At 42.6% G+C, this 14,638-nt stretch overlaps 1 protein-coding gene and 1 pseudogene across 1 annotated transcript; both read left to right on the top strand.

Moving 5' to 3' along the window:
• Window positions 1–2,077: 2,077 nt before the first annotated feature.
• Window positions 2,078–6,857, top strand: LOC137971422 (uncharacterized; annotated as a pseudogene).
• A 1,188-nt stretch (window positions 6,858–8,045) lies between these two features.
• Window positions 8,046–12,851, top strand: LOC137970968 (uncharacterized). Its single transcript, XM_068817653.1, has one exon. The coding sequence runs from the start codon at window positions 8,177–8,179 to the stop codon at window positions 10,955–10,957; it is 2,781 nt and encodes a 926-aa protein (XP_068673754.1). The 5' UTR covers window positions 8,046–8,176; the 3' UTR covers window positions 10,958–12,851.
• The last annotated feature ends 1,787 nt before the right edge of the window (window positions 12,852–14,638 follow it).

The following is a 14,638-nucleotide window of genomic DNA, read 5'->3' on the forward strand; positions in this document are numbered from 1 at the left end:
TCGACGGGAGCGAGGTAGGTGATTTCTGACTGCTAACAACACCCCGCCACCACGTTGAATGTGCCTGTCTTTGCGGAAGATATTAAAACCATCCATCAAAAGCTCATGATCACCAAAGTTACTATCAAGCCAAGTCTCAGTGATAACGACAACATCAAAAATGTCCACTAAAAGCAGAGCTTGCAAATCAAGAACTTTGCTGCGCAAACTTCTTGCATTTAACACCAAACACTTGGGAAACGAGTCGCGACTGTTCGCTGTGGAGGTCTGACTTTCGTCGTTGGCAGAAACATCAAAGCCATCAGAGCCACGCGAGGCTTCGAAGAAACAATCCGTAAAATTAAATGGATTCGTACAGTCATTGCAGCACCTGATTCATCATCTGAAGAGCTAAGAGCCATGTACAATTTAGGATCCATATTTAAGCATTTTATATGATGCCATCTATTACAAATATCACAAAGGATACCCTTCTGATTGGCACGAACTGGTTTTAAACAGAGAGCACAAGGACACTTCCATACAGGCGCTTTCCTCGATTTGGTCGAATCCGTATTTTGCTTTGGATTTTTATTAACAGTCGTGGGTCCAGGGTTCGGATGTACATCACCACAGACCTTGAAATAATTGAGATGAAAACTGGCATCACTATTGCTGTATTAGTTTAGAGTTGATTTTCCAAATTTCCCTCGATAGCTTCGTCTACAACTTGGTCGATGAAAACATGATCCAAGATGGCGGACATCACAGGCCGCGTGGTCGAATTTCTGAAGCGGGAACCCGTCTGGGTTGCCATCATATGCGTAGTAAAACACCTTCGTCGGCGAACTTAAATAATTATCTGACAGGTTTGTGGTATTTTGCCCGAAATAAACCACTCGGAGAAGCAAAGAAAGAGTAGTAAGCGCGGAGCAACCAAAGATGCGTCCAGCCGCCATTATGCAATAAAACCCGAAACCCGCCACTAAAACCAGAAACGGAACCACCGGAACGAAACCACCGAAACAATGGAACGAAACCACCGGAACCACTGAAACAACCGAAACACCAAACGAAACCACCGGAACACACGAAACGGCTATAAAAACTTGGGTACTCATGGCCACTGTTCCTCTGTACCTCTGAACCCTCTGTTCCTCTGTACTTCTGTACCCACTGTTCCTCCGTACCCACTGTTGCTCTGTACCCTCTGTACCTTCTGTTCCTCTGTTCACTATTTCGGAGCCCGGTATATGAGAGACTACCCATCGAAACAGACTCGATTGCAGTATAAAATTTGACCTGTCTTCAGTCTTGAGTGAGGCTCCACCACTCCGGGCTGATTGTCGCTTACAAATTTTTGTCGAATGGTTTCCTTCAAGTTTCCTGTTTCAGTTGGTGTTTATTCACAATCTTTGCAGGTTCCCTAAGCACACCAGAAGATTCTTTCATTTCATTATTTAAATCCTTTATTAACTATGTCACGCAATGATGCGCACACGGCGACCAAGTGAGGTTGGAACGAGAGTGTCTAATCGGCGTGGGTGGGTGGGTCGTGGGTCATGGGTCGTGGGTCCCTAACCCTAACCCTTTTTTTTATCAACGACTGGAAACTCTCGAAACAGACAAGACCTAAGACCTAAGACACATTTGGACCGAGCACTGAGGGAGCTAATATATATCTTTTTTTATCTTCAAACAAACACGACCCACGACCCACCCACCTACGCGATTAAGCCTCACCCGGTTGGAACAGTGCAAAGACCAAGGCAACAAACAAAAGTACGAGGCTACAAAGTTACGATAAATGAATGTTAACGCATTTGTAAATTATTGTATTATTAAACTGCATTTGTATTTTGCAGAGATAGTTAATGGTGAAACTGAATTTACCAAGTCTATTGTGTGCTTGCGTAGAAGGGAACAACTTTGAACAAAACGACTAATTTTACTTACAGTGAAACTACATCATGAGTGAAAGAATTTCAAAAAATCAATCATAGTCATTATGGCTGTTTCGGTTGTTTCGCTGGTTTCGTTTCGGTGTTTCGATGGTTTCGGCGGTTTCGTTCCGATGGTTTCGTTTCGGTGTTTCGGGTTTTAGTACATGCCATTGTGGCCAATAATTTTACTTTGCGGTATTTCACCAACGACTTCGCGAGCATGAAGCGAGTATCTTCATCACTGTGGCTCGTATTGAGTGTGTGCATCGCATTTTCAAGTGCCAAGACATTATGTTCGAGGATCTTCTTTCAAAATATCAACGAGGAAACTATGCCTTACAAAATGATCGAAGGAGTTTACGTCAAGGAGGATAAAACCCACAATAATTTTCCGCTGTACAAAAGGGAAAACGATAACCTGGTGCTCTACTTAGACACGGCCCAGAATGCCAAAAATTATCTAGTTTTTGGACGCGGTGTCCTCGACCATTTCGGGATAGCTGCTACACTCTACAGTTATGTCAATCCAACATTTTGGCTCAGCTCTGGAATTCTGGACAGAGAGGATGTCTTTCAAGGATTAATTAGTCAGTGGATGTACTTAAACGCACGTGAACAAACTTATTACTATGTTTCCTCCAGCAGCTTTTCGAATAAGATCAAAGCTGTCTGCGTCGACGAAGATTTCAGAGAATGCAACTCGGACAGGGTTTACTTAAACAGGACCTTCCACGACGGCAAAGGGAATGTTCTGACGAACAGCAGTCAAGATTATTTCCGTAGAAGACAAAGCGTCTTTCGCTACAACCGTCACAAAAAAAATCATTACAAACGTCACAAAAAGATAACAATGACAGAATTCCATTCACCCTCACTTTCCATCCTCATAATCACGCAGTCAAAAGCATCATTCTTAGTAATTTTAAATTACTCCAAAATGATCCCGAGACTGGTAGAATCTTTTCGCAACCTCCACTTATTTCATTCAAACGCGACAAAAACGTAGGCAACTTTTCAGTTAGAAGCGCGCTCAAAACTAACGAGCAACCCGGCACTTTCAAATGCGCGCGCTCACGATGCAAAACTTGTCTTTTCATTGTTAACACTAGCAAGATATTGGGACCTAAGCGATCTGTTAAGATCACCGATCGTTTCACATGTACCTCCGCAAATGTCATTTATTGCATAACCTGCACGTTATGCAATAAATTATACATTGGTGAGACAGGTAGACGACTAGGTGACCGATTCCGTGAACACCTTCGCGATGTTGAGAAGAATGACAAGGATGCATCCAAGCCAGTCGCTCGCCATTTCAATCTGCCTAACCACTCCAAAAAACACATGGCTATCTGCGGCCTTTCCCTACATCTAGGTACGACGGAAAGCCGCAAGAATCTGGAACAAAAATTCATTTTTCAAATCGGCACCCTTAATCCTCACGGTATTAACGAACGCTTTTCATTTAACTAATATATTCCTATTTTTCACGTTGCCATGTTACCACCAATAGCGTAGCTCCTACTCTACTATAAAAACTACACGTAACCCATAATCCCTCGATTCGCTCTGACGAAGGGCTAACGCTCGAAACGTCAGCTTTTAGAATCTCTGTACGGTGGCCAATTTACATTATCAACTCAGTTGATAAAACCAAATTTTTGTATATCTTGGTATGTCGTTCTGCAGTTCCACGTATCCAAGTGTAAGGTTTTCTCTATGTGCGAGATCTTTCAGTCCATTCTGGAGTAGACAAGGGCAAGCCTGTAGAGCTGGTACCACGAATTCACCCCGATGGACCCTGCATTCGACACGATTTCCGAGGATACCTCCTCGAAGGACTCGCTGGCGACCAAATCCCACTGCTTCCTCTATCAATTTCGACGACATACCCTATATCTTACCTGTGGTCCTGACAGGAGCAGTACTCTTGCAGTTTCTCTTGGCCTTTGTTATCTACTTCTGTGCCAAGTGTGCGGTAGGATGTAAGGAGTCCAAAGAAGAACAAAATGATCTGAGGAGGCAACAGGAAGTTGGCGAAGAGCTTGGAAGAAGACTGGAGCAAGTTGCTGGAGCTGGAAGTCAAGAGGAACTTGACCGTAACATTCAAGAGTACCAAGATGCTGTCCAGAATTTCCAAGACGAGAACGACGAAAAAGAAGTGAAACGTAAACGAGGCTTCTACAGAAATGCAAGCTTGTGGAGACTCATCTCCATGCAAATGTATTTTTCGTTTTACTTATGGCTTATTTACTTTGCTGGTTGTGGAATCTCCCAATGTACTCGCTACGCGCTCGTCTTCGAAATCTTGAGGACCTTCGCCATCGTTATGTTGTGTATATCGCCAGTTGTCGTCATCATCGAGAGTTTCTTCAGCCACGAGTTGTCCTATCTGTCGACTATCTTGCAAGACCAAACGGCTTGGAGCTACATACAAGAAATGCACGAGGTTCCACCTCAGATAGTCATGATCGTGGAGTGTTACCATTATGAGACCCGTGTGCGTCTACACAGACTCGAATGGCAACACACAGTCACGCACAGAAACGTACACAGAGAAAGTAACGACCTTCATTGACCAAGACGAGTTTTCGTTTGGATCCTGGGTTGACGTGTCCAAGAGAGAGATGCCACCAATTGGTCATTCTTCACTTACTCGGCTGAAGATAGACCCTTGCATACTTTTCGGTGACCAAGAGACAGCTGATGACTATGCAAGTCAAGTGGCCGCCATGATCGAAAGAAACTGTCACAGGGATGTCTACACAGATTACTCCGCCAAAAGACAAATCCCTGGCCTCAAAAAGAGGATTTCGACATCCGTGAATTTGAATGTGAGACCATGGTGGATTCGTACTGGTTACTTCTGGCTTGCTACGCTATTAATGATGACATGGCCTTACCGCTGGTTATTCAGAGCTAAGACAGGTAAAACCTACTATATCTTGAAGAAGAAGATGTACAAGAAAGAGTACCACACACCCAATGGAGGTGGATATCACAGATCCCATTGCCGTCCTGTCAAATAATGCACCGTCCTTGGTGGGCCCTTGTGCTGCAAACAATCAGTCCTCTGATCCAATGACAGAGGTGGGCGCGATGAATACATCTTTCCAAAATTACCACCCACCGTATCCCGCAGTCGATACACCCGCGGGACAACCCTCTTCAGCTGGACCACATCCGAGTGCCCCTCATCTGGAGCATGGTTTGGGTGCTCCACATCCACAAGTTCATGACCTGTCCGCTGTTGGACCTGTCCAGTTTCCATCTCCTGCAGCATCTGCTGCTTACGTGTCCCACCCTGGTGGATCTGCACTGCCACCATACTGTTCTGGACCTCCCGTCCCCCCATCTTACGAAGCCAGACCAGTGCCAGAAGCACCTCCTCCATCATATGAAAAAAGTGTTGGCTAAGCTGCACAACCAATTGCAAAGCCGAAGTGACTTTAGTTACTACGCAGACGTTCTTAGGGCCTTGTCACGGGTTCCTTCCCCACTAGACTGCGAGCAGTCGTCTTTTCTTCCTCATATCCAACGCTCGGTTGGATACATGCAAGTTTAGGGTAAAACCGAGAAGGGAGTGGGTCCAGGCTACCACCTCGAGTGGCGTGGGTCGCGCTCATGGTAACACTCGTGCCCTCGTAGTCTAGAAGAACAAAGACTGCTCGCAGTCTACTCCCCCACTAACGTCTGGTGAAACGAAAAACCACCTCCGTTCGTGGATTACGGACCAATCAGAGGCCGTTTTCCAGTTTTGGCTTAACTCGTGTTTTGTATGGTATTCTGTCGCAGCATGTGATTAGCTATGCACAACACAATTATACAATGCTGATTGGTGTTTTAAAATAGTGGGCAAACATTCGTTGAACGGAAGTGGTTTTACGTTTTAGCAGACGTTAGTGGGGGAGGAACGTTTGACGAAGCCCTAAGAACGTCTGGAACAGGACTGAAACGTAGCATTGTATTTGACAGAGATCTCTTACAACGTAGGTCAACATGGCTCTGGTAGTGTAGAAGGAGTCCAGTTTAATTATAAACTCAACAGCAAGTTTTGACCCTCATATAAAGTATAAACTGACCATATTTGTATTCTCAGTATTGGAACTAGCTCTCAATGGAGGCTAATGCGGGGGAATCTATTCAAATGCAAATACTTTTTAACATGTTGCCCCGCATTAGTCTCCACTGCAAGCTAGTTCAAGTCCAATACTGAGAATACGAACATGGGCTATTAAGTCCACTTGGACAATAACCCCTCTGACTTCAAAATGAAGCCAGAACTTCGAAACGTCATAAATTTAAAGAGTTCAAAGATAGTCTGACGTCACGCGTGCTAAGCCAATTTTGTACTTCCGAAATTTGTCCATGTAACCTGAGATTCAATTTTTTAATTTTTTATAGAATATTTAATACTTTGATTTTGTTCCACGTTACCAGGAGCCTGACGTTACATAGTTTTATTACACATAACATGAGAATTTTATTCCATAAAGCTCATTTGTGCAAATCTATACGCTTTATTTTCACATGTGAAAAAGGCCTATACAGCCAATCAGAATGGCGTACAGCTATTTCACATGTGGAAGTATAACCAATCAACGATAGCGTAAAGGCTTTTCTTTGCCAATCACTCGTGCATCTCGTGCAAATCGTACTTTGTTATTGAATTAAATTAAATTTGCATTTGGTTCTATTGTTAGTAAGTTTTTGTTTCTAATTCGCGTTCAGAAAACTATTTTAATGAAAATTCTCATGTTATGTGTACGGTGGCTTTTGGAATTGGGAGTGCACTTGTGGGCCACCGTATTATGTGTAATAAACAGTTTACGACGTAGAAAGTGCTTTGTACGGGGTTTTATTCACTCGTTGTTTGTGTCAAAAACCCTCACTCGCTCGTTTCTCGCTCGCTCGGGTTTTTGACACAAACAACTCGTGCATAAAACCCCGTACAAAGCACTTTCTATGACGTTAACTATATTTATTACACTTCAAATGTGAAAAAGGCCTATACAGCCAATCAGAATGGCGTACAGCTATTTCATATGTGGAAGTATAACCAATCAACGATAGCGTAAAGGCGTTTCCATGCCAATCACTCGTGCATCTCGTGCAAATCGTACTTTGTTATTGAATTAAATTAAATTTGCATTTGGTTCTATTGTTAGTGAGTTTTTGTTTCTAATTCGCGTTCAGAAAACTATTTTAATGAAAATTCTTATGTTATGTGTAATAAACAGGGTTGTACGGGGTTTTATTCACTCGTTGTTTGTGTCAAAAACCCTCACTCGCTCGTTCCTCGCTCGTTCGGGTTTTTGACACAAACAACTCGTGCATAAAACCCCGTACGCCGCACTTTCTATGACGTAAACTATATTTATTGTTTATGTTATTGCCTCTGAAATTCCTACACGGGGAAGTGGTAATAAAGTGTGCATGAAATCCGCCACGGAAACATGTACGTTGGTGACCGAATTCGGCATGCAAAAAATGTAAGTGGTACTTAATAATTTTCTATGCCAAAATGCAAGCCTTAATTTTGGCAAAGCGCCATACAAAATAGTCGAAACTACTCCTTCTTAGGACTAAACTCACTGGGACGATCGATCGACCTTCACTTAAGTAATGTTAAAAGTAATCTGGCTGTATCTGAAGGGTACTGAAAAATAATAAAGAATTTCTGCCCGCGCCTTGTCTTTTTTTGTCGCGATAACATCTTTTTAACACAGGCACATCTCTATAGACCCTATGCAAATATGGCTGCCTTTAAATTATTCTTTTGTTCATATTCAAAATAGCCCAACTAACCTCGTTCAGGATGACAAATTCTTTAGAATTTTTGTCTCAAAAACGAGGTTAGTTGGGCTATTTTGAATATGAACAAAAGAATAATTTAAAGGCAGCCATTTTTGCATAGGGTCTATTGCGCTTTAAGCGTTGACGTCTCCATCTTCATGTTTTCTGAGAATTTAGTATTTCCCTTCCTTTTTCCGCGTTCCTGAATGATAAATGGGAAAAATATAAATTGCAGCCGGGTTTTGCAACAAACTGGAAAATTTTTGTTTTTGAATTTTGATCAAAAAGTTGAAGATACTGTGCGCAATTTTCTAAATTCCTGACACAATAAGAGACAGGGGTTAATTTCCGGGTGGTCAGTGTTTGCTTTGCACATGTCACGTGTCTCAGCATTAAAACCAAAACCTCGCGCGTAAACGATATTTACTTAAAGGTATTTCACAAACGACTTAGCGAGCATGAAGCGAGTATCTTCATCACTGTGGCTCGTATTGAGTGTGTGCATCGCATTTTCAAGTGCCAAGACATTATGTTCGCGGATCTTCTTTCAAAATATCGACGAGGAAACTATGCCTTACAAAATGATCGAAGGAGTTTACGTCAAGGAGGATAAAACCCACAATAATTTTCCGCTGTACAAAAGGGAAAACCATAACCTGGTGCTCTACTTACACACGGCCCTGAATGCCAAAAATTATCTAGTTTTTGGACGCGGTGTCCTCGACCATTTCGGGATAGCTGCTACACTCTACAGTGATGTCGATCCAACATTTTGGCTCAGCTCTGGAATTCTGGACAGAGAGGATGTCTTTCAAGGATTAATTAGTCGGTGGATGTACTTAAACACACGTGAACAAACTTATTACTATGTTTCCTCCAGCAGCTTTTCGACTAAGATCAAAGCTGTCTGCGTCGACGAAGATTTCAGAGAATGCAACTCGGACAGGGTTTACTTAAACAAGACCTTCAACGACGGCAAAGGGAATGTTCTGACAAACAGCAGTCAAGATTATTTCCGTAGAAGACAAGGCGTCTTTCGCAATCTCCGCCCAGTTTATGAGCACAGTAGAAGTTTAATGTACTTACTGTACGTAGATGATTATTGGGTTGTGACAAGCCAGTACAGGCCCAGCGGTTACAATGATGGTACTTACATGAGAGTCAAGGATTTGGCTTTGCGGCCAGAATACATAACTAAGACATGGTCAGTACATTATAATGGCGTTTGGAGTGACATGGCAGACCTAAGAGTGCTTTGTCGGGGTGTGACATCGATGAAGAACACTTGCGCGTCACGGCCCTGTTATAGTAACGCAAACTGCGTTTACACTTCCGGTAACGAAACCCTTTGTCTCTGCCCACCAGGCTACACTGGCGTCACATGCGCAACAAACACACAGTGCCCCATCCCATCCCCCTTGGTCAATACAGAACTGAATTTTGTCTACCCAGGATTACGACCTGGTTATCTTGGTATGTCGTTCTGCAGTTCCACGTATCCAAGTGTAAGGTTTTCTCTATGTGTGATTGGATCCTTCAGTCCATTCTGGAGTAGACAAGGGCAAGCCTGTAGAGCTGGTACCACGAATTCACCCCGATGGACCCTGCATTCGACACGATTTCCGAGGATACCTCCTCGAAGGACTCGCTGGCGAAATCCCACAAATCCCACAAATCCCACTGCTTCCTCTATCAATTTCGACGACATACCCTATATCTTACCTGTGGTCCTGACAGGAGCAGTACTCTTGCAGTTTCTCTTGGCCTTTGTTATCTATTTCTGTGCCAAGTGTGCGGTAGGATGTAAGGAGTCCAAAGAAGAACAAAATGATCTGAGGAGGCAACAGGAAGTTGGCGAAGAGCTTGGAAGAAGACTGGAGCAAGTTGCTGGAGCTGGAAGTCAAGAGGAACTTGACCGTAACATTCAAGAGTACCAAGATGCTGTCCAGAATTTCCAAGACGAGAACGACGAAAAAGAAGTGAACCGTAAACGAGGCTTCTACAGAAATGCAAGCTTGTGGAGACTCATCTCCATGCAAATGTATTTTTCGTTTTACTTATGGCTTATTTACTTCGCTGGTTGTGGAATCTCCCAATGTACTCGCTACGCGCTCGTCTTCGAAATCTTGAGGACCTTCGCCATCGTTATGCTGTGTATATCGCCAGTTGTCGTCATCATCGAGAGTTTCTTCAGCCACGAGTTGTCCTACCTGTCGACTATCTTGCAAGACCAAACGGCTTGGAGCTACATACAAGAAATGCACGAGGTTCCACCACAGATAGTCATGATCGTGGAGTGTTACCATTATGAGACACGTGTGCGTGTAGTGTACTACACAGACTCCAATGGCAACCCACAGTCACGCACAGAAACGTACACAGAGAAAGTAACGACCTTCATTGACCAAGACGAGTTTTCGTTTGGATCCTGGGTTGACGTGTCCAAGAGAGAGATGCCACCAATTGGTCATTCTTCACTTACTCGGCTGAAGATAGACCCTTGCATACTTTTCGGTGACCAAGAGACAGCTGATGACTATGCAAGTCAAGTGGCCGCCATGATCGAAAGAAACCGTCACAGGGATGCCTACACAGATTACTCCGCCAAAAGACAAATCCCTGGCCTCAAAAAGAGGATTTCGACATACGTGGATTTGAATGTGAGACCATGGTGGATTCGTACTGGTTACTTCTGGCTTGCTACGCTATTAATGATGACATGGCCTTACCGCTGGTTATTCAGAGCTAAGACAGGTAAAACCTACTATATCTTGAAGAAGAAGATGTACAAGAGTACCACACCCCCAAGGGAGGTGGATATCACAGATCCCATTGCCGTCCTGTCAAATAATGCACCGTCCTTGGTGGGCCCTTGTGCTGCAAACAATCAGTCCTCTGATCCAATGACAGAGGTGGGCGCGATGAATACATCTTTCCAAAATTACCACCCACCGTATCCCGCAGTCGATACTCCCGCGGGACAACCCTTTTCAGCTGGACCACATCCGAGTGCCCCTCATCTGGTGCATGGTTTGGGTGCTCCACATCCACAAGTTCATGACCTGTCCGCTGTTGGACCTGTCCAGTTTCCATCTCCTGCAGCATCTGCTGCTTACGTGCCCCACCCTAGTGGATCTGCATTGCCACCATACTGTTCTGGACCTCCCGTCCCCCCATCTTACGAAGCCAGACCAGTGCCAGAAGCACCTCCTCCATCATATGAAGAAAGTGTTGGCTAAGCTGCACAACCAATTGCAAAGCCGAAGTGACTTTAGTTACTACGCAGACGTTCTTAGGGCTTTGTCGCACGTTCCCACTAGACTGCGAGCAGTCGTCCTTTCTTCCTCATATCCAACGCGCGGGTGGAAGATGAAAAACATTATGCAAGTTTAGGGTAAAACCGAGAAGGGAGTCGGTCCAGGCTACCAGCTCGAGTGGCGTGGGTCGCGCTTATGATGGTAACACTCGTCCCTCGTAGTCTAGGAGAAGAAAGATGCTGCTCGCAGTCTACTCACCCACTAACGTCTGGTGAAACGAAAAACCACCTCCGTTCGTGGATTACGGACCAATCAGAGGCCGTTTTCCAGTTTTGGCTTAACTCGTGTTTTGTATGGTATTCTGTCGCAGCATGTGATTAGCTATGCACAACACAATTATACAATGCTGATTGGTGTTTTAAAATAGTGGGCAAACATTCGTTGAACGGAAGTGGTTTTACGTTTTAGCAGACGTTAGTGGGGGAGAAACGTGTGACGAAGCCCTAAGAACGTCTGGAACAGGACTGAAACGTAGCATTGTATTTGACAGAGATCTCTTACAACGTAGGTCAACATGGCTCTGGTAGTGTAGAAGGAGTCCAGTTTAATTATAAACTCAACAGCAAGTTTTGACCCTCAGATAAAGTATAAACTGACCATATTTGTATTCTCAGTATTGGAACTAGCTCTCAATGGAGGCTAATGCGGGGGAATCTATTCAAATGCAAATACTCTTTAACATGTTGCCCCGCATTAGTCTCCACTGCAAGCTAGTTCAAGTCCAATACTGAGAATACGAACATGGTCTATTAAGTCCACTTGGACAATAATCCCTCTGACTTCAAAATGAAGCCAGAATTTCGAAACGTCATAAATTTAAAGAGTTCAAAGATAGTCTGACGTCACGCGTGCTAAGGCAATTTTGTACTTCCGAAATTTGTCCATGTAACCTGAGATTCAATTTTATATTTTTTTATAGAATATTTAATACTTTGATTTTGTTCCACGTTACCAGGAGCCTGACGTTACATAGTTTTATTACACATAACATGAGAATTTTATTCCATAAAGCTCATTTGTACAAATCTATACGCTTTATTTTCACATGTGAAAAAGGCCAATACAGCCAATCAGAATGGCGTACAGCTATTTCACATATGGAAGTATAACCAATTAACGATAGCGTAAAGGCGTTTCCATGCCAATCACTCGTGCATCTCATGCAAATCGTGCAAATCGTACTTTGTTATTGAATTAAATTAAATTTGCATTTGGTTCTATTGTTAGTGAGTTTTTACTGGGTTGCCTATGGCAAACCAGTCGAGGTCTGCGTTGATTTCGTCGTTTTTACTGGGTTGCCAAACCCAGTCGGAATCTGTCTTTAATTTCGTCGTTTTTTTATTTTTCGTTTTCTTTTTTTTTTTCTTTTTTTCCGTGTCGGTAAAAGTCTTGCCTGTCACTCCCCTGCTAAGTGGTGTCTTTTTGCATAGAGCCTTCTACGCGTATTTTCTTACGATCGAGAGGGTAGTGGGAAATGCGTAGATTTCTCTGGTGGACACAGTAGAACGATTAACTTAACCGGCAATGGCGTCGAAAGTCATGTAACGCGAATGGCGTTTTAGTGGATCTTTGAACAAAATGTACTCTTATGAAGCTCAATAATGGCAAGCGAATTGGATACTGAACAAGACAGGTGGTCGAATGTTAGAAGCGACGAGTAATGGACTTCGACAACAATCTGTCGCCCGTCGAGCCGTAATCAAAGTGAGCTGTCTCCCTAAAATTTGCTAAGTGTGGTGTATTGTTCAACACTCAAACCAAATGAACAGTTCTTTGGTAACTCAGTATGGGTTCAACAAAGACAGAGAAGGAATCCATATAGTGGATCTGTTATCTCAGTTATCTCGCTATTTGTCAGATTTGTATTTACCTGTTCTCAACTCTGCACAGTCTTTCGGTATAACAATTGGAAATTTCACTAATAAGTCATTGACGTGAATGGCGTTTTAGTGGATCTTTAAACAAAATATACCCTCATGGAGCTCAAGAATGGCTCGTCAATTGGATAAACAAGACAGCGCTGAAAAATAGATGTCTGGATTTTAAGCGACGAGTAATGGTCTTCGACAACAATTTCATTTTTCGCCTTTGGATATCAAGTGAGCTTTGTTTCTAATATTTTACTAACTTGTTATTATATAAAACACTGAAATCAAAAAGGCAATTTTTTATGGATTTAACAAACATTGAAGGAATCGAACGCCTTGAATGTATCACAGTGTTTACTCAAGTCGCATCTTAGTTGTCTGTCAATTTACATTTACATTTACCGGTATTTTGTACTCACCTCTGCAAAGGTGTAAAATATTTGGAAATGTGACAGTGAAGAATTATTTGAATGAAAGTTGTTGTCGCTTTTCTGCTTCATTGTTTACGGTCAAGGTTCCGAGTCGAAAAGGGTTTGATGTGAACTGTCAAAAGTGTACATGTTTTAATTGCATCTCTTGTTTGCACGCACGCAATTGAAATAGGAAGGTATTTTTGCCTCTAATAGTAAATAATTATGTTGTTTGTTTCGATTAATTTTTCGCTGGAAAAGGATTTTGCCGAGATATTTCGAGCCTTTGTGAACTTTAATATCATGTTGTGTAATTTTCGAGCTTAACAAATTTGCACACGTGTGTTGAAATGTGATACGCGAGGATCATTTTGATAAATAACCTCATCTTGGAGAGTAAATTTTTGACTTTGCTGAAACAATGGTCAAACTCAAGAGTTGCACGATTGAGATCTTTGCGTTGAATTTGCACATTTCTTGTCAAACTTTATAACACTTGAAAGAAAAAGAAAACTAACAAAAACAAAACCTTGTATCTTGCCATCGTTTGACACAGATGCTTCACTGTTTCGCCGCCGCGGTATAAACTTCATCACGGCGCCCGCTGAATCCGATGTCACTTCGATTTTGCGCTTTACTTTTGCGGCCAAAAGTACAGTAGCAAAATTGAACGTAGCAAAAATATCCCAAAATGTTTGTCGTTGATCGTAACTTTTTATATTCGGGGTTCAAAATTAATGTTGTTTTCATGTCGTAAATGTTGTTGCTGATGACAAAATATTTTATTCTCGATCGACCATCCTGAAAACTTCCTTCTGCTGTTCCTTAAAGAGCTGTGTATCAATATTTATTCACTTTTTTTTCAATATTTGTTTTGAATAAAGCAAGCTAACAAAATGTGTACCTTGCTTAGTTCGCATTTTTGGGCGTTAAAATAGAACTTTCGGTCCTTTGCTTCTGTGACGAGTGGTATAATTTTTAGGTCACCCATCCAAATACTAACCCCGCCGGAGAGGGTCGACTTCTATGAACTTTTGTAAAATACAAAGCTGTCACACGCTCAGAGTGCATGCTTAAACTTGTGGTAAAAGAAGTTGTGAGGGAACTTGGAAATGATCAACATTTCAGCGTAGAAGCCAATGTTATTTTCTTCAATCTTTCTAGGTTTGGTACTTTGCGAGTAACCACATGTCTTCTCAGGGGGCTATTTACCTAAGACTTTAACCATGGCACTACAATGATAGACAATACCAAAACAATATTATGCACTGTTAGAGCTACATATTACACAACAACTTGAATCTCCTGGAAGACAACACACAGCT

This window comes from Montipora foliosa, chromosome 9 (genome assembly GCF_036669935.1).
Source record: "Montipora foliosa isolate CH-2021 chromosome 9, ASM3666993v2, whole genome shotgun sequence".
Taxonomy (NCBI): Eukaryota; Metazoa; Cnidaria; class Anthozoa; order Scleractinia; family Acroporidae; genus Montipora; species Montipora foliosa.

Coding starts and splice junctions, on each gene's coding strand:
- LOC137970968 (XM_068817653.1), top strand. CDS start 8,177: ATGAAGCGAGTATCTTCATCACTGTGGCTCGTATTGAGTGTGTGCATC.